At 41.6% G+C, this 26,878-nt stretch overlaps 1 protein-coding gene across 3 annotated transcripts in view; it reads right to left on the bottom strand.

Annotated features, from left to right (window-relative positions):
* The window catches only part of SHC3 (SHC adaptor protein 3), a 184,015-nt gene that overhangs the window by 150,148 nt on the left and 6,989 nt on the right, over window positions 1-26,878 (bottom strand). For all 3 annotated transcript variants that reach the window (XM_073632953.1, XM_073632954.1, XM_073632952.1), the window contains one exon: window positions 142-212. In XM_073632953.1, coding sequence (XP_073489054.1) covers window positions 142-212 — 71 coding nt within the window. The remainder of the gene's footprint in view (window positions 1-141; window positions 213-26,878) is intronic.

Below are 26,878 nucleotides of genomic sequence, written 5' to 3'. Positions count from 1 at the left end.
AATTGCGTTTTTGGTTTGTGGTGTTTAGATGCAGTAGTTTTGCTTTGAAATGGTAGAGATTGATATTTTAACGTGTTATTGTAGCACTTTTTTTATTTCTTTCTTTTTTTGGAAAAGAAGAGAGGCCATTGACAATCTTACCTTGTTATTTGAGTTCTTGTGGTAAAATCTAAAGATCTCATGGACCGCAATACCTCTATGCATCCCAAGTACTGCAAGAAAAAGAGTTGGCAAAACATTAGGAAATATTAACTACAAGCGCCTAAAACAAATAAAGCTGCCAATATGTTTACAATGGCCATCCTATAAAGCAATTATCCAATAACACAAACAATTCAGAAACAGGGTTTTTATTTAACACCTAAGAAAAGTTATATTATGCACTTACCCTCTACAACCAATCAGAGTTGATCTGTGTAGTGTAGTCACTGAAATCTGTTACTGCACCCCCTACCCTTAAGCCTAGTATACACAAGCCGAATGTTGGGTGGCATCGGCCGGTTCAATAGAAACCAGTCGATATTAAGTGCTGCAGTCGGTCCAACAAAAGCGGCTTCTGTTGAAAGGGCATGAGCGAAAAAGATCTGATCGGGAGCCGATCAGCGCTGTCAACCAATGGCTGAGAGCGCTGACCAGAGTGTTCTGGCGGGTGGGCCCGTCCCCCTGTCAGAGCACAATAGAATAGCAGGGGAGATGGCTGTACTAACATCAGATAGTTAGTGAGCTGTCAGTTTTTTTTTCGTTCAGCCCTACTGGGTTGAATGAAGAAAAACTACTATTGTGTACTAAGCTTTAGTTTCAATCTGATCGCATGTTCAAAATAGAAAATGTAGAAGATTTATTAGTTTAGGAGGGAGGAGTGATAAATAGTTGTGTTGTATTTTAAAAAAATCCTAACTTGAAAGTAAAACAAAAAATAAATACATTTGGATGTTAGACTTCTAAAAAATGGTTGCCAAATTGGAAGGTTTCTGTAATAATGGAGGTGGTGGGCATCTCAGTGTTTGGCATTACTCTTCCTCTAATCTCAGAAGCGTAAACCTCCTCCCTCTTCCCCCGGGAACACACACAGGGCCCTCAAATGTCGAAGGATTGAGTGGTCTCTACAGGCTGCTGAACTCAGGAGGAAGTGATGTCACCAGAGGGAGAAAGATGTAGGCAGGGAGCCCAAAAAGTCCAGGCTTGGCCTCTCCTCCTCTCTGCATGCCCCTACAAATGTAGTGACTAGACATGTGCAATTCGTTTAATTCTGAATTTGTCTTTTAAATTTCCGAAATTTCTGAAATTTCTGAATTTCCGAATTTCTCAAATTATGAATTTCTGAAATTTCCGAATTTCCAGAATTAAAAATTTCCGAATTTCCGAAATTACGAATTTCTGAAATTTCTGAAATTCGGAATTCAGAAATTCGTAATTTCGGAAATTCGAAATCTCGAATATTCGAAATTTCATAAATTTAAAAATTCTAAAATTTGGAAATTTGAAAAACCAAGAATAAAAATGAAAATCTGAATTTTCAAAAGAATGAAAATCTGAAATAATAACTAACTAATAATAAATATTAAATGATAGGTATTGGAATTTCCATTCAAATTTGGCTGTTAGTGAACATAACGAGTACGAATTTATACGAAGTTACGAATTATCTGAAATAACGAATGCCATATCTAAACGAATGGAATGTAACATTCTAATAATAATAAATAACAATAGTAATAATAAAACCTTTTTATTATTATTATTTATTATTAATTTGTTCCTTCCATTTGTTTAGATGCGGCATTCGTTATTTCGGCTAATTCCTAACTTCAGAAAAATTTGTATTCGTTACGTTCACTAACAGCCAAATTTGAAAGAAAATTCCAATACCTATAATTTAATAGTAAGTTATTTTGATTTTCTTTCTTTTTTTCAGATTTTCGAATTTTCGAATTTTTGAATTTCCAAAAATCCGAAAATTCGGAAATTCAGAATTCGAAAATTTGGAAATTCGGAAATCCAAAATTCAGAAATTCGAGATTCGGAAATTCAAAATTCAGAAATTCCAAATTCGGAAATTTGAAAATCCTAATTTTCGTTTTTCCGAATTCCGAATCTTCGAGTTTCCGAAAAAAGCAAAAAAAAACAATAAAACGAAAACGAACTAATTTTTTGTCAGTGCACATGTCTAACAGTGATGGAGGCAGCGGTAAAGTATGCAAAGCAGCGTTGCTAGCTGGCAGAAAGGTGCAGTGTCAGGGTTGTTGGGGAGAGGCAGGTGCAGTGGTAGGGGTGCTGGGTGAGAAAAGCTGTGTACTTGTAAGCCAGCAGAGAGGCTTCTCCCACTGAACATCACCTGATATGGTATAGGCTCCTGGATTATATCGCCCACTGATATAAGGTACGTAAATTGAGCTTTAGTTAGCATGGGGAATGGGGTCATTAGAATTAAGCTATTTGAAAATGTAGTTATCCCGTAGCTCTCCTTCAGACCTACTTTATCTCACAAAAGTGAGTACACCCCTCACATTTTTGTAAATATTTTATTATATCTTTTCATATGACAACACTGAAGAAATGACACTTTGCTACAATGTAAAGTGGTGTACAGCTTGTATAACAGTGTAAATAACTCAACACACAGCCATTATTGTCTAAACCGCTGGCAATAAAACTGAGTACACCCCTAAGTTAAAATGTCCAAATTGACACTTTAACTTTGTTACAATGAAAAGTAGTGAGTGTACAGCTTGTATAACAGTGTAAATTTACTGTCCCCTCAAAATAACTCAACTCACAGGCAACAAAAGGGAGCACACCCCTAAGTGAAATTGTCCAAATTGGGCCCAATTAGGCATTTTCCCTCCCAAGTGTCATGTGACTCGTTAGTGTTATAAAGTCTCAGGTGTGAATGGGGAGCAGGTGTGTTAAATGTGGTGTTATCGCTCTCACTCTCTCATACTGGTCACTGGAAGTTAAACATGGCACCTCATGGCAAAGAACTCTCTGAGGATCTGAAAAAAAGAACTGTTGCGCTACATAAAGATGGCCTAGGCTATAAGAAGATTGCCAAGACCCTGACACTGAGCTGCAACACGGTGGCCAAGACCATAAAGTGGTTTAACAGGACAGGCTCCACTCAGAACAGGCCTTGCCATGGTCGACCAAAGAAGTTGAGTGCACGTGCTCAGCGTCATATCCAGAGGTTGTCTTTGGAAAATAGACGCATGAGTGACATCAGCATTGCTGCAGAGGTTGAAGGGGTGGGGGGTCAGCCTGTCAGTGCTCAGACCATACGCTGCACACTGCATCAAATTGGTCTGCATGGCTGTCGTCCCAGAAGGAAGCCTCTTCTAAAGATGATGCACAAGAAAGCCCATAAACAGTTTGCTGAAGACAAGCAGACTAAGGACATGGATTACTGGAACTTTGTCCTGTGGTCTGATGAGACCAAGATACATGTATATTTGGTTCAGATGGTGTCAAGCATGTGTGGCGGCAACCAGGTGAGGAGTACAAAGACAAGTGTGTCTTGCCTACAGTCAAGCATGGTGGTGGGACTGTCATGGACTGGGGCTGCATGAGTGCAGCCGGCACTGGAGAGCTACAGTTCATTGAGGGAACCATGAATGGCAACATGTATTGTGAGTTACTGAAGCAATATATATTGTGACATACTTCGGAGACTGGGCCACAGGGCAGTATTCCAACATGATAAACAACCCCAAACACACCTCCAAGATGATCACTGCCTTGCTAAAAAAGATGAGGGTAAAGGTGATGGACTGGCCAAGTGTGTCTCCAGACCTAAACCCTATTAAGCATCCATGGGGCATCCTCAAACGGAAGGTGGAGGAGCGCAGGGTCTCTAACATCCACCAACCCCTGTGATGTCGTCATGGAGGAGTGGAAGAGGACTCCAGTGGCAACCTGTGAAGCTCTGGTGAACTCCATGCCCAAGAGGGCTATGGCAGTGCTGGAAATAAAACAGTGGCCACACAAAATATTGCCACTTTTTCCCAATTTGAACATTTTCACTTAGGGGTGTACTCACTTTTTTGCCAGTGGTTTAGACATTAATCGCTGTGTGTTGAGATATTTTGAGGGGACGGCAAATTTACACTGTTATACAAGCTTTACACTCACTACTTTACATTGTAGCAAAATGTCATTTCTTCAATGTTGTCACATGAAAAGATAGAATAAAATATTTACAAAAATGTAAAGGGGTGTAGGGGTGTACTCACTTTTGCGAGATATTGTATGTGTTGCAGTAATGTGCATTATACTGCAACGGTAAAACAAACTACTGTGTATGTGTGGTGCTTAGAATTGTGCCCAATGCATGAGTTCAGTAGGTGCCATCACAAATTCAACCTCAGCCAATCAGAGGAAACTTTGCATTCATTCAAAGGAGTAGGGCGTGACTTTCGCACCCCACTGCTGGAAAACAGCACTTTTTACTGTATATACAGCTGAGGCTACATACAGCTCAACAGCACACACAGCCACTGCAACTGTTAGTGAAGTAAATAGTTTGTTTGGATCAGTTTGGTCCAAATGATCTATTTAAAGTTAAATGAAATCTTGAGATCAGCTTTAATAAGTTGGATGGTTGTATTGTTAAAGGCTAAAGCCTGGTACACACTGTGGGTTTTTGTTTCTTTCACTGCAGCAAGCTGAACAAAATAAAACTGAGGAGCTTGAGAGTAGCTTGGTGTACTAACTATGCAACAGTGATCTCCCTGCTGAGCTATTATGTTCGGACACCCCCCCCCCACCACCACCACCACCAGAATACAATGGTCAGCGCTGGCAGCCATTGGTTTTCCAGCATGCCCGTTCTACAGAAGCCGGTCGTTCTGTTGAACTAGCCAATACCGATATTCGGCACATGTTTACCAGGCTTAAGTTCAACTTTCTTTTCCCCCCTGTAGCAGCAGTGGCTGAGCTCAGCACTGTTGCCTACAGGGGGAGGGAAAGCAATCTGCCCTTGTGCTAGTTTTAAATGAGGGAGAGAGCTTGTTCTTGTGTGCCTCAGGCAACAGGTCCATGTAACAGAATGTTGTACAGTATATCTAAATTGGGGGGCATGGTTAGAATGAATAATGATCTCACCTGGAGAAAATAATTATAGAAGTTGATTGCATGGATTAAAAAAAGAGGTACCTCCCTGGTTGAGATTATCCAAATGCTTTGAGAAAGTGCATGTATTACACAAGCAATGGTAGTTGGTCAGATGTTATAAAAAGAAGGTTAAAAAAAGATTAACAAAAGGTACCTCTATGGTTGAGGTTATTCAAATACCTTGAGAAAGTGCATGTATTACGCAACAAATGTTGATTGATCTGATGTTTTTTTTAAGTGCTTTTAGTTTCAATAAGTCTTTTACTGTAGAGAATAAAGGTACAATAAGGTACAATAAGGTACAATACAATTAAACGTTAATTGCAAAGAAAAAAATAACTCTTTACAGGTTTACAATTGCAATGTGAGAAGTGGGGGGGGGGGGGTGTAGGGAAGATGAAAGGGGAAGAAGAAGGAGTAGAAGATCTGGTATGAACATGCAGTAAGTAAAAATTAGTATTATAAAGAAAGGGTATAGGGTTGCAACATCAATTTCACAGTGGCAGTGTGTTGGTGAATGGGAAAGGCATGGAGTCCAAGGCCTATGTGAAAGAATTTTGTAGATTATAACTGGAAGTATCAATCAGGATGGTAATGTGCAACAAGATTGTTGTAGCCAGGAAGACCAGGTACGGGTAAATTTGTCTTGTAAAAGGTGGACTTTAGCGAACATATATTGGTAAAAGGCAATTTTCATTTAGAATTTGTTTTGTTGTAGAAAATCAGGGGGTGTTGGTTGCTTCCAGTGTCAAGCAAGAGATAACCTAGCCACAACAAATAAGTGTGTATGTATAACATGAAATTCAAGAGGCCAGGAGTCCATGCCTATACCCAAAAGACCCAGTTTTAGGTCTGGTTTGACTTAAGACCAGTAATGGAAGAGGCCAAGAAGAAAACAGATGACCAGAATTGTTTGATAACTGGACAGGAGATGATGAAGCAGCAAAGCCACAGTTTCTCCAACATAAGGGGGGTTGTTTTTTAAGTGTTTTTAACTGTTCCTTGGATTGAAGAGTTATATGCCATGTGTGTTTGTTTGTGATGGGTGTTGCCCTTCCATGTGCACCTTACTGCAAAGGCTAGTTATAGGTTGGGGTGGTTGCCACTTGTTTGTACAGTTGGTTGTGGGGATGCACCAGATGCCTTCAGCTGCCATTGTGCTCTTGCTGGGTGTCCCATGTGTCCCTGCGCCTTTAACCGGTTCAATACAGGGCATTTTCACCCCCTTCCTTCCCAGACCAATTTTTAGTTTTCCGCACTGTCGCATTTTAAACAACAATTGCGCGGTCGTGCGACGTTGTACCCAAACAAAATTGACGTCCTTTTTTTCACACAAATAGAGCTTTCTTTTGGTGGTATTTGATCACCTCTGCGGTTTTTATTTTTTGCGCTATAAACAAAAGAAGAGCGACAATTTTGAAAAAAACACAATATTTTTTACTTTTTGATATAATAAATATCCCAATTTTTTAAAAAAAAAACAAATTTTTTCCTCAGTTTCAGCCGATACGTATTCTTCTACATATTTTTGGTTAAAAAAAATAGCAATAAGCGTATATTGATTGGTTTGCGCAAAAGTTATAGCGTCTACAAAATACGGGATAGGTTTATGGCATTTTTAAAAATAAATATTTTTTTTTTTTTTTTTACTAGTAATAGCGGCAATCGCGATTTTTTTTTTGTGACTGCAACATTATGGCGGACACATCGGACACTTTTGACACAATTTTGGGACCATTCACATTTATACAGCGATCAATGCTATAAAATTGCATTGATTACTGTGTAAATGTGACAGGCAGTGAAGGGGTTAACCACTAGGGGGGCACAAGGGGTTAAATGTGTTTCCTAGGGAATGCTTCTAACTGTAGGGGGTGGGGACGTACAAGGGGAGGAGACCGATCAGTGTTCCGCTGTACTGGGAACACAGATCGCTCTCCTCTCACCTGACAGGACATGGATCTGTGTGTTTACACACACAGATCCACGGTCCGGCCCGGTTAATGGGCAATCGCGCGCCCCCCAGACGGCCGGGAACCCGAAGCCATCATATGACGTCCACCCAGGATGGTAGATCCCATCTGTGGATGTCATATGTCTATACGTTGGTAAGGAAGTGGTTAAAGAGGGGTGGGCTCCCTCCATGCAAATCTGCCCTTAATCTATCCCCTGCTATCTGTGCTCCAACTTGGAGACTCTCAAAACTATATATTTAGGACTGCAGTACAGAATACAGAGAAGCCTTGATGTGGGCACTATGTCTTCTGCATATATTTGGAAATGCATGCAACCTAAACAATGTGAAATGCTGGACAGAGACAACTTTTTTTTGGCAGGCTAGCTGGTAAGTGTGCTGGAAATTTTTGGTTTATTTGTGATATATGCCATGAGTGACCTTGAAGTATTTCTGCAGATTACAAACTAATTCTTAACACTGCACCTGACCACCACACTCCAACCCTCTCTGCTTTTTCTGTTTTTCTCTACTACTGCAGTTAAATGCTCATCTATATTCACCCATTCAATGGGCACACAGCATGATATACTGTATGTGTATCTGTATATTTTTAACAACAAAAGGTACTTTATTATATTATAACCTAACGTTTAACATTTTTTTTTTAATGTGACCGAACCTCTAGCCAAAGCTATTTTTGTTTGCTTTGGATAGACTAGGAAAGCGTCATTACCTCTCTTATGTTCGTGGTGTTTTTTGTGTCCCTGATGGGGAGAATCCCTGTGGTCACTGTCACTGGCACAAAAACTAGTGCAAAAATTCAAAATTTTACAGTGATCAACAGTATAGTTCAAATCTTCCAATGGGGACACCTGTCCCAGCGATTTCTTATTTTTTTCCTCTTCCTGTTTTGTTGCACATTAAAGGGAATTAATAACACATGCAAAGCACTTTTGAGGCTTTTCAGTTGAACTCCAAAAGTAGCTACCAAGGTATGCCACAATGTACTGCAAAAGTAACTGCTACAGTATTGCTGCTCACAAACATTTCATTCCAATGATTTGGTAATCTGATAATTCTGATGTTTAAAAAAAATATATAGATTGTGTACAATTATTCAGTCTTTTATGAGATGTAGAAAGCTTTTAGTTGTATGAAGATTTACTAAAAAAAAAAAATTAATAGCATTTCCTTTGTAATTTAGGTAGAATTGGACAAAAACAAAAAATACATACAGTATGTGTAGCACTTCTAAACAAAATCTACGATGGAAAATTTTGTTTGAATCTAAAACTAATAAAAAGTTGAGACATTTTTTTATAATTTCCTTGCCCAACCCAAAGCCTCTGTCAGCAACTGATAATTCTTTATGATGAAAAAAGTCTGACACTTGTCCTTTCCAACACAGATAACTGGGTAATACCAACTCAGCAATATATTTCTCCATATCAAACAATGCCACATGATTTTTCTGAAAATTCTTTTAAGAAGCGATTTTATTGATTTTAGCTAGCACACTAATTAACATTTTTATCAATTCTTGAAACTGAGTTTTGTTGTTCATAAACACTGTTTTAATTGTTTGCGATGCTCAAATATTTATTTTAATGTAATCATTTTAATACAATCTATCTAAATACAAGATCGAAAATTAAATATATTGCAGCTTACTAGTAGTGGCTACCTTTGTTTTCTTTTTTCAGGCTTTTTTATTTTTTTTACTTTTTCACCTGGTGATCCGGCCAGTAATACTTCCTGCCTCAAGCCCTTTTCACACGGGGGGTGGACTCCTCCAGGTATCAGCCTGGTCAGCGGGGAGTCTGTACACTGATCCAAACTGGGCAGGCAGATGGCAGTCAGATGTAAATGGATCACCTGTTCGTTTACACCTAACTGCTATCTGATCTGATCCACTAGTCGGAAAGGGAACAGATCCCCATCCATCTGTTTTTAGCAGATGAGATTGGATACATGTCCGTTTACACCTGTGGCACCATAGAGGACAATAGAGGGTCCAATCGGGTCTCCCTGAAAAACTTACAGGCAGACTTGATCAGTCCATTCATGTAAAAGGGACTTAGGCCAGCGACAGACGAGTCAAAAACCGAGCGTTATGTTGATCGAAAAACGAAAATGGCGCACATGATTGTGTCATCATTTGTATTGTTTTTCTAAACAAAATCCAGCATGTTGGATCAGGCACTTCTGAATCCGGCACGCAAATTGTGTGTTGCAGCTGGCACACTAATTAAAACAAAAGATTTTCGTTTGCTTTTTGACTTGTCTATGGCTAGTTTTAGGAAGAAAACACTCTCTCCACTTTACAGTGGAGGAATAGTGTTGTCATATGCTGCTCACTCCTGGTTTAGACATCAGAATATCTCCCACTCATAACTTTATTATAGATTTCTGCTGGGATCAACAGGTAATTTTTTACACCTTTACAATTGAAAGCATTTTCTTATATCAGTTTGATATTTACCAGAGCACATATAAAAAGTTCATTTCTAGAGTAAACATAAATTTTAATCAATACATTTACCTATTTTTTTACCTGATTAATGCCATATATATGTTCCTGAAAGCATTTATACATATTTTTTAAAGATAGTCTAATTCAAAAGTATAATGGCTAAAATGTAGTTCTTCAGCAATACTGACTCAAAACAGGCTAATGAATTTACAAAAAAAGTTACATAATTAACAATTGTACAGTACTAAATGTAATACATGAGTGATACATGAGTGGGAAGAGGAGTAAGGGTAACCGAAGGAGCATGTGGGGGACCAAAGGAGCATGGGGGGACCAGAGGAGCATGTGGGGGACCAAAGGAGCACAGGGGGGACCAGAGGAGCACAGGGGGCAACAGTGGAGTATGTGGGGGACCAGAGGAGCATGTGGGGGACCAGAGGAGCATGTGGGGGACCAGAGGAGCATGTGGGGGACCAGAGGAGCATGTGGGGACCAGAGGAGCATGGGGGAGGGAGAGTGGAGCATGTGAGGGACCAGAGGAGCATGTGGGGGACCAGAGGAGCACCGGGGGACCAGAGGAGCACCAAGGGAGCAGAGGAGCATGGGGGTACAGTAGAGCATGGGGGGTAAATAGAGGAGCGGGGGGAAACAGAGGGGCATGTGGGGGGCCAGAGGAGCACGAGGGGACCAGAGGAGCATGTGTGGCACCAGAGGAGCTAGGGGGTACCAGAGGCGCCAAACTGATTCTTTGCCCCGGGTGAAAGAATGTCTAGCTTCACCATTGCATGATATACAAATTTGTGTCATATCAGTAATTGTAAAGACCATTTTAACAGAGATTAATATTCAAAAAATGCAAGAATTTTTCAAAATGCATTGAACTGTAGCAGAGTGATGTGAACAATTTCCATTAAAATTAATGTTTTGTTTGTGACACTTTTTTTAAGAGCAAAGCTAGGTGGACTCGCTAGCAGTTATGCCAGGGGCTAGTGAACTGTCAAAACGTGTTGACAACAATTGACAGGTCCAGCCCGATACAGACACAAAAAAAGTTACAATGGTGATGAAAGACTGTAAGCAACTCACTTACTACTACTACTACTACTACTACTACTACTACTACTACTACTACTACTACTACTACTACTACTATTTTTTTCCAGAAAGGTGGACAGCATTCAGGACCACAACATTTATACCCTGCAGACTGGATTATATGGGATGGTCTGCTTCATTTTAGTGAGTAATTTGCATGCTGCAAGGTTTTAAAATGTTCAAAGCAAAATGAATCAATAGCCCAATAAATGCCTAAATAAAAGGATACTGTGTTAAAAAATGCAGACTTTAGAGACCTCATTATATGAATTATGTCTTACTGTAGAGCATCAGACAACAAAGTAAACTTAAATAACAATTAATAAAAGTTTATGTTGGCTTTTTCTATGCATTGAGCTAGGAAAAATAGCTTATATATTAGAAAGGTCATGAAGGTGCAAAGTTGTAATAGCTGGGATAATGCCTCACATGTATAGAAAAGATATAGAAAAATAAAAAACAAGGGTGCAGTCTGTAGGAGCAATATATGAATAGAGGCAGGGGCTATAAGGATTTTTGACTTACCTATAAAATGTGTTTCTTGGAGTACAGTACAGGATGGGACGTTCAAAAGTAATACAAAAAATGATAGTTGGGCAGCACAGCAGACAAACAGGCCTTCAAACAAACAAGGGTGTAAGACCCTCACTATATACAGTAGTTGCTTGTAACACCTTATGGCTAAAGCAGGCATCAGCAGGGGCTTGAACATTAGGGATGGGCCGAACGGACCCCTGTTCGGTTCGGACCAGAACTTCCGAACACCGCGAACGTTCGGACCCGAACAACGAACCCCATTAAAGTCAATGGGACCTGAACATCAAATATCAAAAGTGCCCATTTTGAAGGCTTAAATGCAAGTAATTAGGCATACAATGGTTATAGGGGTCCGGATCCTGCCCTGGGGGACATGGATCAATAAAAAAAAAAAAGTTTGTGAAAAACGTCATTTTTAAATGAGCAGTGATTTTTTTTATTTTTAAAGTGAAAGCCTAAAAAAGAAAAATTCCTTCCAATATAGTGCCAGGTGGTTCCCCTTAGTCTAATGCCCCGTACACACGGTCGGATTTTCCGATGGAAAATGTCCAATCGGAGCGTGTTGTCGGAAATTCCGACCGTGTGTGAGCTCCATCGGACATTTTCCATCGGATTTTCCGACACACAAAGTTGGAGAGCAGGAGATAAAATTTTCCGACAACAAAATCCGTTGTCGGAAATTCCGATCGTGTGTACACAAATCCGACAGACAAAGTGCCACGCATGCTCAGAATAAATAAAGAGATGAAAGCTATTGGCCACTGCCCCATTTATAGTCCCGACGTACGTGTTTTACGTCACCGCGTTCAGAACGATCGGATTTTCCGACAACTTTGTGTGACCGTGTGTATGCAAGACAAGTTTGAGCCAACATCCGTCGGAAAAAATCCTAGGATTTTGTTGTCGGAATGTCCGAACAAAGTCCGACCGTGTGTACGGGGCATAACTGTAAAGTGGCAGATCTGTACCATGTCTAGAATCTGCTGCAGCAATTATTGAATTTATAAAGCCAAAAAAAAAATGACATTTTTCCTGCAAGCTGCCTTTATTTTGCTCAGCAACAGCTGGGGAGCCAGTGTGTATGATGAGGCCACAATGTGGCCACTGGGAACAAGATTAGAGATTTTTTAGATACATTCTGGTGTCACTTTGACTTTGGATAGAAGTAACGGGTGCGTTAAAATTGGTCTTTGGGAGTCAGTGGCGCCTTCCCACCGTAACCCTATAGAGATAATCTTGATGAAAGCAAGAATGTGGGTGGCGGGGAATGTATTTTTTTTTCCGCTGCAGAAGATGGGGCAGAGAAATTTGCCGGCTACAGTCTACAGCTGGTGGTGTGCTGCTGGTAGATGAGCTGCTAGGACCTTGGACACCCTGTGCTATACCATCATCCCTGTCAGTGGAGGCTGCTGAAAGGTAATGACTCGGTATCACAGGGGCAGACTGAAGTGGGTAAAGAGGAGATTTGTGCCCCTTTTGTGTAGCTTTTAGGTGCTCTTGCCAACGGGCTAAGTGGTTGGATGTTAAATGCCTTGTTATGCCACGTACACACGAGCGGACTTTCCGGACGGACTAGGTCCGACGGGATTACTCCGGTTTCAAATCTGTCCGATGGACTCGAGTCCAGTCGAAAAGTCCGCTCGTCTGTATGCTAGTCCGACGGACTAAAACCGACGCTAGGGCAGCTATTGACTACTGGCTAAGAACTTCCTTATTTTAGTACAAACGTATGTCATCACGTACGAATCCGTCGGACTTTGGTGTGATGGTGTGTAGGCAAGTCCGTTCATTTGAAAGTCCGGCGGACCTACGCTGCAAAGTCCGTCGGAAAGACTGTCGGACCTAGTCCATCAAAAAGTCCGTCTGTGTGTACGCGGCATTAGGCATGTGGTATCCAAATGGTTGGTGTTTTTGCCACGTTTGATGTGCCTATGACACAGTTTGCAGATAGCAACAGTGCGATCTGCTACAGATGTGCTGAAAAAGGCCCAGACAGCTGAGCTGTGGGGAGTGGGCCGGGAGATAACAGCTGCAGAATGTGATGGAATAGGGTGGCTGCTCTCTACTCTTTCTTGATGTCGGCCTCCTTGGGGTTGTGCCGCCTCACCTTCAGTTTCCTCCTCTGCTCTATCTGGCACCCAAGTCGCATCAGTGACCTCATCATCATCATCTCCATCTCCTCCATCTTCATCATTACCACTGGAGACAACTTGGCAATAAGCTGCGGCTTGGGGAACATGAATGCCAATTTGTCTAACAGTGTTCCTCCCTCTCTCTAGGCTCATGTTCCTGTCATCCTCAACCTCAGAACCAGCATCTGAATCCAATAATGGCTGGGCATCATCAAGGAGCAAGTGGCTGATGCTGTGGTCAAATAAATCAGCTGAATCCTCAATGGCTGATGTTAGGGCTATGGCAGGAATAGATGTGGACAAGGAGGCAGGTTTATCCACTCTGGCAACTGCAGGGGACTGCACACTTGTCTCTGCTTGTGTGACAGAGGATGAGGAGGATGAGGAAGGTTTAGTAAGCCAGTCCACTACCTCCTCTGCATGCTGTGGCTGGATAGCACGGGCAAACTCACTAAACAGAGGAAATGATGCCCTGACTGAGTACTGACCACCATGTCCACCTTTGCCTGTGGACACATTAGTTGCTGACCCCCTTACAGTGCCAAGGGAACGTCTGCCTCTCCTTGTTGTTCTCCCAGACATTATTGGGTGGGAGGGGGCGGTGCTTATAAGCAAATGTAAAGGAGAAGTTGAAATCTGTACGTAAATGCACTTTAATCAATGTAAAGAGGTGTTTGGTGCCCTTTAATTTGAGTACTCACACTACACAGACACACTCCACGGATACAATATAATATACTGCAATATAATGTGCCAAACGTACAGTGATGCACAGAACTATATGGCGTTAAACTGGCAGTAAGGCACACAGAAGTAAAAGGCGTTAAACTGGCAGTAACGCACAAAACTATATGGCGTTAAACTTGTAGTAACGCACACAGAACTATATGGCGTTAAACTGGCAGTAACGCACGCAAAACAATATGGCGTTAAACTGGCAGTAACGCATGCAAAACGATATGGCTTTAAACTGGCAGTAACGCACCCAAAGCTACATGGCGTTAAACAGGCAATAACGCACGCAAAACTATATGGTGTTAAACTGGCAGTAACGCACGCAATACAATATGGCGTTAAACTGGCAGTAATGCACGCAAAACTATATGGCGTTAAACTGGCAGTAACGCACGCAAAACTATATGGCGTTAAACTGGCAGTAACGCACGCAATACGATATGGCGTTAAACTGGCAGTAACGCAATCAAATAGACAGTGTTCAACCGTCACTACACTGACGCTATCTGAACTGTCCCTACTCTAGCTATATACTAATGTCAAGATTACTGACACGGTCTCACTACACTGCACTGAAACTATCTGAGCTGTCCCTACTCTAGCTGCACACTATGAAAATCTGAATGATGGTCCTCCTCACTACACTCACACTATCCCTAAACTGACACTAAACTAATATTCTACACTGACAATTGAAGCAAAATAGCACAGTATAGCACACTAACTAACTAATAGCACTGAACAGAGCCCTGTTCTATCTCTCTTCACACCAAAATCACACTGAAAATGGCTGCCATTGAAAGAATACTTTTATACTGTGGGGCGGGAATGAGCCATGATTGGATAAAGTCATGATGACAGTGTTCTCCAAACAGCCGAACAACGAAAGGTCGGCTGGAACTTATGCTCGGGCCGAACCGTTCGCCCATCCCTATTGAACATCCACCTGCTAAAACTGACCAGAGGACCAGGTGGCAGCTTTACAAATCTGTGAAAAAGATGCTTGATGTTGAAAGGTTCAAGGAACTCCAACAGACCTATTGGAGTGGACCCTAACTAGAAATCCATTTTGCTGTAGGGAATAGGCTTACACAATGATTTGCTGAACCCACCTAGCAAATTGAAGCCAAACTCCAGCTAATGCTTTATAAACAGTTACAACACTCATTTTTTTCCTTTCGGAATAAAGGGTTTTTATAAATAACAAATAACAGCTGATCATTGTGAGCACCCCTGTTAGTGTTACATGGTTTGTCTCATCTCTGTATCTGATACGCTCTGCTGGAGAGCCTGTTCTTTTGAAAAACAACAAACTTACTGGCTTTATTACGAGATGAAAATAGAAGAAAAAGCCTAAAAAAGAAAATAAATGCAGCCATCACATCTAAGAAGTGGTAAGCTGCAATATAATATATGCTTTTGGGTTTAATACTACTTTAACTGGAGTTGTCCTTAAAGTTTTTCTTCCACAATAACTTATTCTCTCATTGATATTCATCAACTTTTATGGTGTTGTTTCCATGCCAGGCTTACACAACAATTTGCTTTAAAATACCATAAATGTAGGGTACCAAAGGTTAATTGGCATCCTATGAAGCATGAGAGGGTCATATACCTGCTTCAGGCAAATACAATTGGAGAGCTGTTTAGGCAGGGCTTTCAGAGAATAGGTGCAGGAACTCCCCCTTTTGGGAGTTACCCATTGTCTTTGCCCCTACCTACCTCTGAGCACCAATTCTTGGTTCCACCCCCTACCCACCTCCCAGCACTGCCCCTTTTAGAGAATACAGAACCAAGTAACATTTGTGGTACTAAGTAATTTGTATGGAATTTGTTATTGATAACAAGAAAAGCAGTAAAATAGACCCGCCCACAGCCAACAACAATAGACCCACCAGCAACAATAGATCCCCCCTACAACAATGGACCACCCACAACAAAATAACACCCAGCAACAATAGACCCTCCAGCAGCCAGATATAATAGACTGCTCTCTCAACAGTACATCCCTCACAGCGACAACTGACCCCCCAGCAAAATAAGACCCACCCCAGCAACAATAGATCCCCCACCAGCAACAATAGACCTCCCCAGCAGCAATCAAGCCTTCTGCAGAAATAGATCCCCTCCAGCAACAATAGATCCATCAGCAGCCAGCATCAATAGACACTGTAGCACAATCCAGCACTCCTTGCCATTACATACATTCAGTGGTGGAGGTGCTGGAAATGTGTTCCCCCGCGTTCCCACTGAAAAAAAAAGCCCTGTGTTTAGGCATAGTTAAGATAACTAACTCATGGATTATTATTAGGTAAAGGTTAAAATGACTGTCAAATTTCAGTATGTACCTTTGACTTATCCCAGCACAAACAAGGCTTATAGTTGGCTTCACAAAAATAAGATCTAGCAGGATCCTAGTTTAACCACTTCAGCTCCGAAAGGTTTCACCACTTCCTGACCAGGCCATTTTTTGCGATAGGGCACTGCGTTGTTTTAACTAACAATTGTGTGGTCGTGCAATGCTGTACCCAAAAAAAAATTGATGTCGTTTTTTTCCCACAAATAGAGGTTTCTTTTGGTGTTGATCACCTCTGTGATTTTTATTTTTTGCGCTATAAACAAAAAAAGACCGACAATTTTGAAAAAAAAAAACAATATTTTTTACTATTCTGCTATTTCTTCATCAGTTTAGGCCAATATGTATTCTGCTACATGTTTTTGGTAAAACAAAAAAAACAATAAGCGTGTATTGATTGGTTTATTGGTTTTGCGCAAAAGTTATAGCGTCTAGAAACCATGGGATAGATTTATGGACTTTTTCTTTTATTATTTTTTTACTAGTAATGGTGGCGATCAGCGATTTTTAGAGGGACTGCGACATTGTAGCGGACAAATCAGTTACCGATCTGACATTTTTGACACTTTTTGGGGACCAGTGGCATTATTACAGTGATCAGTGCTAAAAAAATGCACTGTCACTGTATTAATGACATTGGCAGGGAAGGGGTTAACATCAAGGGTAATCAAAGGGTTAAGTGTGTCCCTAGGGGGTGTTTTCTAACTGTGGGGGGAGGTGGTTTGACTGGGGGAAACAATGATCTATGAAAGATCTCCATTTTCCCCTCTGGCAGAATAGTTCTGCCTCTCTCCGAACGATCGCCAGGTTTCTGCGGACCCGCTGATTGGCTCCCACTGTGTCCAATCACAGCGAGCGCATGCATGCATGTGCCTCAAAGCCCTTTTAAAAATTGACATACAGGTACGTGATTTTGCATTTAAGGGCCGCCCCACCGCAGTAAATGTATGTGGGGCGGTCCTGAAGTGGTTAAATAGGCAAAACAAAACAAATAATTCTGCGCTGCCCAAAAGAATAAGCAGCTAACACGGCCAATAGGATATGTGCATAAATCAGAAAACAAAATAAGTGTAGCGCTAATATGACAAATAAAATGACCTTAGAAGACCATTACTTCATCAAATAGACAAGCCCAAAGAAGGCAACAGAAAAATACATCCAACAAAATGAAAGTCCTCAGTGGGTATGTGACTCCTGTAAGTTAGTGACAGTCCTCAGTACAAATGTGACTTCATAGGTATATCAGTGTGCACGTGACATCTGTAATGGAAGGAACACCACCACTGACAATAGGGAGGCTTACCGGAACGTTTGAACCCAAAAGGACATACGTTCAATTGGGTCAAACAGGCTTGGAAAATAAACGGCTGATGGATTTCCGTAGCGGCTGTAGAAAGATCCTGAGATGGTCTGTGAACCGGTGGGTCCCTCGGGGGTGATGCCCACAGTAGAAGATGATTATTATCAAATGAGAAAAAACAAAGGAAGGCCACATAGTGTAACTCCATATAAAATGTGTACCAATTTATTTAAAAAAAAGGAAATACACTCACATGGAAATGGATAAAACAGTGCTGTATAAGTAAAATAGCAGCAGTGGGGTCTTATCCGACGCGTTTCGTCTCCTTGGACATCGTCCATTGTCTCCTTGGACGATGTCCAAGGAGACTAAACGTGTCAGGTAGGACCCCACTGCTGCCATTTTACTTATACAGCACTGTTTTATCCATTTCCATGTGAGTGTATTTCCTTTTTTTTAAATAAATTGGTACACATTTTATATGGAGTTACACTATGTGGCCTTCCTTTGTTTTTTCTCATTTGATAATAATCATCTTCTACTGTGGGCATCACCCCCGAGGGACCCACCGGTTCACAGACCATCTCAGGATCTTTCTACAGCCGCTACGGAAATCCATCAGCCGTTTATTTTCCAAGCCTGTTTGACCCAATTGAACGTATGTCCTTTTGGGTTCAAACGTTCCGGTAAGCCTCCCTATTGTCAGTGGTGGTGTTCCTTCCATTACAGATGCACACTGATATACCTATGAAGTCACATTTGTACCGAGAACTGTCTGTCACTAACTTACAGGAGTCACATACCCACTGAGGACTTTCATTTTGTTGGATGTATTTTTCTGTTGCCTTCTTTGGGTTTGTCTATTTGATGATGTAATGGTCTTCTAAGGCCATTTTATTTGTCATATTAGCACTACACTTATTTTGTTTTCTAAGTGGTTAAATAGGCAAAGATTTTGTGGGTTGATAACAATCCCATGCAGTCACTCACTGTTTTTACCAAACCTGAAGCCAGCGAGGAAGCAGGTGTATTCTTGAAATCACTACTATATATAAAAAATAAACAAATGAGCGATCATTTTTTCCAAAACAAAAATCACAAACCCAAACCTGTCTGGCTAGTGTTCGGGTGTGATAATGATCCCAAATGGAGGCAGCCATATTCAATAAATACTAGCTAACAGATTAAGGAGCCACCAAGTTTAGCATAGTAATTCTCCCTTTTGCCTAGCAATATCTGATAGCATTAGGAGGAACACATAGTGGGAAAACCTACCATGCACCGAGATGCCGGCACCAACAAATTGTTAGTATTTTATTAAGATCACTTTATTTTTATTATTAATCACGACTTATATAGCGCCAACAGTTTACGCAGTGCTTTACAATGTAGAGGGGAGACAGCACAATTACAGTACAGTTCAATACAGAAGGGACAGGAGGGCCCTGCTTGTAGAGCTTACATTCTAAAGGGAGGTGGTGGTGGTGGTACAAAAGGTAATATTGATGCAGGCATAGCTCCCAACTGTCCCTGATTTCAAGGGACTGTCCCTGATTTGGAATAAAGTCCCCCCTGTCCCTCATTGCTCCTCAATTGTCCCTCAATTTGGTCTGATTTATATAGCTGTATATAAAATTCACTTTTTATCTTTATCAAAAAGTGTTTTCCGGCGCTAAACCTTTCATCTGATTTCTAAATTGCTGCATTTGTAAATTCCAAAAGCCAATATAAAGGAATAGTAGTGGTAAAAAAAAAAAAAATAATGGGTTTAACCAATCTTGTTTGTTTGTACAATTCTCCTTTAAGGGAGCGTGGCAAGGGGTGTGTCCTATGCCTGCATACTTTTGCTGATAGGTGTCCCTCATTCCCATCTCAAAATGTTAGGAGGTATGGATGCGGGGAATGATTTGATGGGGGTTTAAGATTTGTAAGATTTAAGATTTTGTTATCATTTCCATAACTTATTTGTCATTTGAGAGTTAATAGGAACAGGATTTTTTAATCTGATGGCAGAACAAAGGACAGAATAAACGTAAACAAGGGCCAGCTCTTAGAATACTTGGGTCACAACTATCAAACTGCTGTCAGGGTTTTTTTGTTTTTGTTTTGTTTTTTAGCTGCCTGTGTGACATTGGGGAGATTTTCCTTAATTTGCTCTCCCATTGAAATATATATTTTAGGTAGATAGATCCTATAATTTGCATTAAAAAATAAATAGTTGCTTTAAGTGCTTCTAACACTGGTAATTGTAATAACATGCTTTTTAATAAAGGGCCTCACATATAAAAGAGTGTGTGTGTGAAGGGATACACAGTTCACGAAGAATGTAGTAGCCAATCTGATTGTTTCATTCATTCATTCTCCTATAATCACTAGAAACATGACACAAACAAACCTGTTGGTTGCCACAAACAACAAAAATTGGTATTTCAAAAAAACTAGGCCTATCGTACTCCTTGTTAAGAAATGTATTACTTTTGTTAAAAAAAATAAAATACTGCTTATCGGTCCACCACTTATACAGTCTCTCCATATATTCTAGTTACATTATAACTGACTAGTGCATTCCCTCTTTCTTGCATTATTGACATGAAATTAACTTCATGAATAATAGGGAACAAAAGTCAATCTTTCTGATACCAATATATGCTAATGGAACCATTTTTGAGCCTGTAAGGCTGGGTTCACATATCTGCGATTTGCAGTCTGGTGTCCTGTGCGTTTCTGTTGTGATTCAGGTGTGAATTTTTCCTTGAATTCGCACCTGAACTGGACCCAAAAACACACAGGACCCTTTTCAAAACCGCACCGCAGCCGCCCTGGACATGTGTGAACAGGTTCCATTGAAAGCCGGTCACACTCACATGTTATGCAAATTGGATGCAGTTAAAAAAACGCATCCAATTTGCATATATGTGAACCCAGCCTTGGCATCCTGGGAGCACACAGGGAAGGCGTGGTGACACAATGAACTGAACATTAGAAAGTAAGATCTCATTCTGTGCTGTGCTCTTGTATGTTTGATGACTGAATTAATTATATGAGCACCCTGATGGCCCCTCTATATTATAAATGCTTTCTTAAACCTGAAGTTTAATCTACTGTATATGTGCCCCCCCCCCCCCATGCTTATGAAAGTTTTCAGTAAAACCTTTTCATTTTCTTTGCATACCGTATTTTAGACCCAGTGATCTCATCATTGGATCTCTGTGCTTCTCTATGTAATAATGCAGTTCATGGCTGGTGGAAGGGGCCATCAGGGTGCCATACATCCTGAAAAGATCACAGCACCCTGCCTGAATATGCCTCCCTGCTATAAGCAGTGTACTGGCTCTTGCATTGATGGGTGGGTGTCAGTTAAGAGGAGTCAGTGTTCCTAGGCAGACTACATTTACATAAAGACCACTCTAAGTAACGGCCACATGTGATAATTGGCCTCCAGAATTGAAAAGAATGAAATCCAATCAATGACTGTAGAGGACCACGGACCTATAAATAATTGAAAGCTTTTCATTCTATGCATACCTTATTTTTATTGTCCTCCCTGTTCTTCTCATAGTGGCCATTTTCACTAGGGGCAGATTAATCCATTTACCTTTGCTTCCTGGAACTCTGGGTCTGCCTCTTGGTACATGAGATAGTGCATATCACCTGAGAGGGGGGATGCCTTTTCTCCAAGATTTTGCAAGACTTAGCAATTTACAGAGGAGATATCCCTGAAAGGCATTGGTGATGTAGCCTTCCTAGGATGCAGCTGTGAGGTCAGGGCTACATCACCAATGCCTCAGGCAGGGCTGGGACAAGGTGTGGGCAGGAGGGAAAGTTGCCCTGGGCGCAATGGTTTATTGCAGGGATGGTGGTGCCCTGACCCTAACCTTAAGAGAGGTGGGGGAGGAATATTTTTGGATTTTGGCATCTTTGCCCTGGACGCTGGATGACCTTGTCCCGGCAATGGCCTCAGGAAACCAGTAATTGTAAGTAAAAGGAAAAAATGTTTGTTTAACTCATAAATTAGAGCTCAATTCTGAAAGTGAAAGAGGGAAAGGTCCATTTTAGGCAGGTGAAAAAATAAATGTGACATGAATGTCAGCAGCTACTATGTAAAGTACAAGAAACTGATTTAAAGCGGAGTTCCACACAAAAATGGAACTTCCGCTTTTCGGAACCCTCCCCCTCTCCGGTGTCACATTTGGCACCTTTCAGGGGGGAGGGGGGTGCAGATACCTGTCTAAGACAGGTATTTGCACCCACTTCTGGCATAGACTCCCATGGGAGTCTACGCCTCTTCCCGTCCGCACCGCGCTGTCTCCTGGGAACACACAGCTCCCAGGAGAGAGCGGGGACCACTTGGGACGCGCAGCACGACTCGCGCATGCGCAGTATGGAACCGGGAAGTGAAGCCACAACGCTTCACTTCCTGATTCCCTCACCTAGGATGGCGGCGGCAGCTGCCGAGAACCGAGCGGGTTCTCGGCGTCCCCTGCCGACATCGCTGGACCCTGGGACAGGTAAGTGGCCATGTATTAAAAGTCAGCAGCTGCAGTATTTGTAGCTGCTGGCTTTTAATATTTTTTTTTTTTGGCGGTGTGGGTGAACCCCCGCTTTAAAAAAAAAAAAAACAGATGTTCTAGAAGAGAGGAGGATAACAGAGGATGAATAACTCAGCAAAGGTGTAAATCTGCTAGAATTACTGACAATTACCAATACATTGACTGCAATTCATAATGTACTCCTTGCAAGAAAAACATTTGATGTGATAAAGGTGAAGCTGCCTAAAATTAAATCACAGCTATAAAAGCACTGATATGACATAGCTCTTATTAGAGGCCAAGGACCACAGCAGGGCATTAAAACCTTGACTTCATATATACAGTGGGGACGGAAAGTAGTCAGACCCCCTTAAATTTTTCACTCTTTGTTAGATTGCAGCCATTTGCTAAAATCATTTTTTTCCTCATTAATGTACACACAGCACCCCATAATGACAGAAAACACAGAATTGTTGACATTTTTGCAGATTTATTAAAAAAGAAAAACTGAAATATCACATGGTCCTAAGTATTCAAACCCTTTGCTCAGTATTTAGTAGAAGCACCCTTTTGATCTAATACAGCCATGAGTCTTTTTGGGAACGATGCAACAAGTTTTTCACACCTGGATTTGGGGATCCTCTGCCATTCCTCCTTGCAGATCCTCTCCAGTTCTGTCAGGTTGGATGGTAAATGTTGGTGGACAGCCATTTATAGGTCTCTCCAGAGATGCTCAATTGGGTTTAAGTCAGGGCTCTGGCTGGGCCATTCAAGAACAGTCACGGAGTTGTTGTGAAGCCACTCCTTCGCTATTTTAGCTGTGTGCGTAGGGTCATTATCTTGTTGGAAGGTAAACCTTCGGCCCAGTCTGAGGTCCCGAGCACTCTGGAGAAGGTTTTCCTCCAGGATATCCCTGTACTTGACCACATTCATCTTTCCCTTGATTGCAACCAGTCGTCCTGTCTCTGCAGCAGAAAAACACCCCCACAGCATGATGCTGCCACCACCATGCTTCACTGTTGGGACTATATTGGATAGGTGATGAGCAGTGCCTGATTTTCTCCACACATACCACTTAGAATTAAGGCCAAAAAGTTCTATCTTGGTCTCATCAGACCAAGAAGGCCAGCTCTAGGAAGGGTTCTGGTCGTCCCAAACATCTTCCATTTAAGGATTATGGAGGCCACTGTGCTCTTAGGAACCTTAAGCGCAGCAAAAATTTTTTTGTAACCTTGGCCAGATCTGTGCCTTGCCACAATTCTGTCTCTGAGCTCTTCAGGCAGTTCCTTTGACCTCATGATTCTCATTTGCTCTGACATGCACTGTGAGCTGTAAGGTCTTATATAGACAGGTGTGTGGCTTTCCTAATCAAGTCCAATCAGTATAATCAAACACAATTGGACTCAAATGAAGGTGTAGAACCATCTCAAGGTTGATCAGAAGAAATGGACAGCACCTGAGTTAAATATATGAGTGTCACAGCAAAGGGTCTGAATACTTAAGTCCATGTGATATTTCAGTTTTTCTTTTTTAATAAATCTGCAAAAATGTCCACAATTCTGTGTTCTTCTGTCAAAATGGGGTGCTGTGCATACATTAATGAGGAAAAAAAGTGAACTTACATGATTTAAGCAAATGGCTGCAATATAACAGAGTGAAAAAATTTAAGTGGGTGTAAATACTTTCCGTTCCCACTGTATATACACTACACTGCCTGCACTGTACATATATTCTAAACCAGGGCTCGACAAACCCCGGGTGCCAGGTCGCATTTGCGACTAGAATGAGCGACCTGGCGCCTGGGGCGGCACAGCTGGGGTATCCTGTCATCGTGCGACACCCCCCCTCCCAGCGCGATCGCTTTGGGCCCCGCCGGTAATTGAGGCTGCGGCTTTGCAGCCTTCTGCAGTCCTATGGTTCCTTCTGCAATTGGGCACCCTCTTGTGGTGGCCGTTGGTATGACAAGACAACTACCAATGCTAATGGAGCTTCCCCTGCCTGTTTTCACTGCCCGCTCATCTCCTTCCCTTTACTTAGAACCCCCAAACATTATATATATTTTTTATTCTAACACCCTAGAGAATAAAATGGCAGTCGTTGCAATACTTTCTGTCACACTGTATGTGCGCAGCAGACTTACAAGCGCACTTTTTTGGGAAAAAATACTTTTTTTAATTAAAAAATAAGACAACAGTAAAGTTAGCCCAATTTTTTTTATATTGTGAAAGATAATGTTACGCTGAGTAAATTAATTCCCAACATGTCATGCTTCAAAATTTCGTCCGCTTGTCTAATGGCGACAAACTTTTACCCTTTAAAATCTCCATAGGCGACGTTTAAAAAATTGTACAGGTTGGATGTTTTGAGTTACAGAGGAGGTCTAGGACTAGAATTATTGCTCTCGCTCTACGAATCGCGGCGATACCTCACATGTGTGGTTTGAACACCACTTTCATATTCGGGCGCTACTCACATATGCGTTCGCTTCTGCACGCGAGCTCGGCGGGACGGGGCGCGTTTAAAATTATTCTTTTTTTATTATTTATTTTAACTTTTATTTTTAATTTTTTCACTGTTCTTTAAAAAAAAAAGTTACTTTTATTCCTATTACAAGGAATGTAAAAATCCTCTTAATGTAAAAGTCCTCTTAAATATGAGATCTGGGGTCAAAAAGACGGGTGGGGGGGCCATCTTCCCCTCACTCGTCTCCATGTCAGGCCAGGGACAGGTCCGGATTGCCTCCGCCGTTACCGACGGCCACGGTAATCGGTGAAGGACACTGGAGAGCGGTGGTTGGGGGGGCCCTCTCCCGCCACCGATAAAAGTGATCTTGCGGCGAATCTGCTGCAGAGACCACTTTTATCTGAAAGAGAACCGCTGGCTCTTGAAGAGGATACCGGGGTTATGGTAGCTAGCTGCTACCATAACAACGGTATTTCTCTTCAAAGACAGGACGTATATAGTCGTCCTGCGGGAAGGAAGCGGTTAATTAAAATGAATGTATTATTTGTCAGCTCCCTGCTTGGCCCCTTTCACATGGGCTGTCTGATCAGGTTCTCCTGTCAGTTTTTCAGGCGGACCTGATTGGACCCTTAGCGGGGATATGGCGGTCTTGTGTCCCTGCATGGCAGGAAATAAAAACAGTCACATTCGTTCTAGTCGTCTTTCTGTGTAAATTTAAGATTGGTTAATTTTTATATTGAAAATAAAGCTGTGTTGGTCTTTAAAAAAAAAAAAAAAAAACCTGGCTCCTAACTTTTTTAGCTGGCTCCTAGATTCCAAGCAAATTTGTCAAGCCCTGTCCTAAACTGACTGCACTGTGTATGTGTGTGTATATGCCACTAACTAACCTGCCTAATCTGGCTCAAGTTCTCTCAATCTCCACGTTATCACACTACATACGGCCGCAGTGTAAGCAGCCTTATGTAGTGTGGGGCATGAACTTAGCCTCCTGAGCCATGATTGGCCAAAGGCACCCTGCCTTTGGCCAGTCATGGCTCTCACAGCAGATCATGCTGTGATTGGCCAAAGCATGCAGGTCAGGTGCATTCTTTGGCCAATCAGCAGCTGTCAATGCACTGCGATCTCACACTGCAATATGGGGCGCTCCGTGGCGCTCTAATTTGCTGCAAACGCCCCATATGTTTGGTTCTTCTGCGAACAAATTAACACTCGATGTTCGAGTCGAACTTATGTTCGATTCAAACATTGGGACCATCTCTACTTGACAGCTGTGGCTTTCCTTATAACTGCCAAACTGTACATTCTTGGTTTACCTATTAAAGCAGAATGGTAGAATGTGTCTGGGCCATCTACAGTGGGGACGGAAAGTATTCAGACCCCCTTAAATTTTTCACTCTTTGTTATATTGCAGCCATTTGCTAAAATCATGCAAGTTCATTTTTTTTCCTCATTATTGTACACACAGCACCCCATATTAACAGAAAAACGCAGAATTGTTGACATTTTTGCAGATTTATTAAAAAAGAAAAACTGAAATATCACATGGTCCTAAGTATTCAGTCCCTTTGCTGTGACACTCATATATTTAACTCAGGTGCTGTCCATTTCTTCTGATCATCCTTGAGATGGTTCTACATCTTCATTTGAGTCCAGCTGTGTTTGATTATACTGATTGGACTTGATTAGGAAAGCCACACACCTGTCTATATAAGACCTTACAGCTCACAGTGCATGTCAGAGCAAATGAGAATCATAAGGTCAAAGGAACTGCCTGAAGAGCTTAGAGACAGAATTGTGGCAAGGCACAGATCTGGCCAAGGTTACAAAAAATTTCTGCTGCACTTAAGGTTCCTAAGAGCACAGTGGCCTCCATAATCCTTAAATGGAAGACGTTTGGGATGACCAGTACCCTTCCTAGAGCTGGCCGTCCGGCCAAACTGAGCTATTGGGGGAGAAGAGCCTTGGTGAGAGAGGTAAAGAAGAACCCAAAGATCAGTCGAGAGATGGGAGAAAGTTGTAGAAAGTCAACCATCACTGCAGCCCTCCACCCGTCAAGGTTTTATGGCAGAGTGGCCCAACGGAGGCCTCTCCTCAGTGCAAGACACATGAAAGCATGCATGGAGTTTGCTAAAAAACATCTGAAGGACTCCAAGATGGTGAGAAATAAGATTCTTTGGTCTGATGAGACCAAGATA

Source organism: Aquarana catesbeiana, linkage group LG01 (assembly GCF_042186555.1).
Source record: "Aquarana catesbeiana isolate 2022-GZ linkage group LG01, ASM4218655v1, whole genome shotgun sequence".
In the NCBI taxonomy this organism is placed as follows: Eukaryota; Metazoa; Chordata; class Amphibia; order Anura; family Ranidae; genus Aquarana; species Aquarana catesbeiana.
This window is presented reverse-complemented; position numbering and strand designations above follow the sequence as displayed.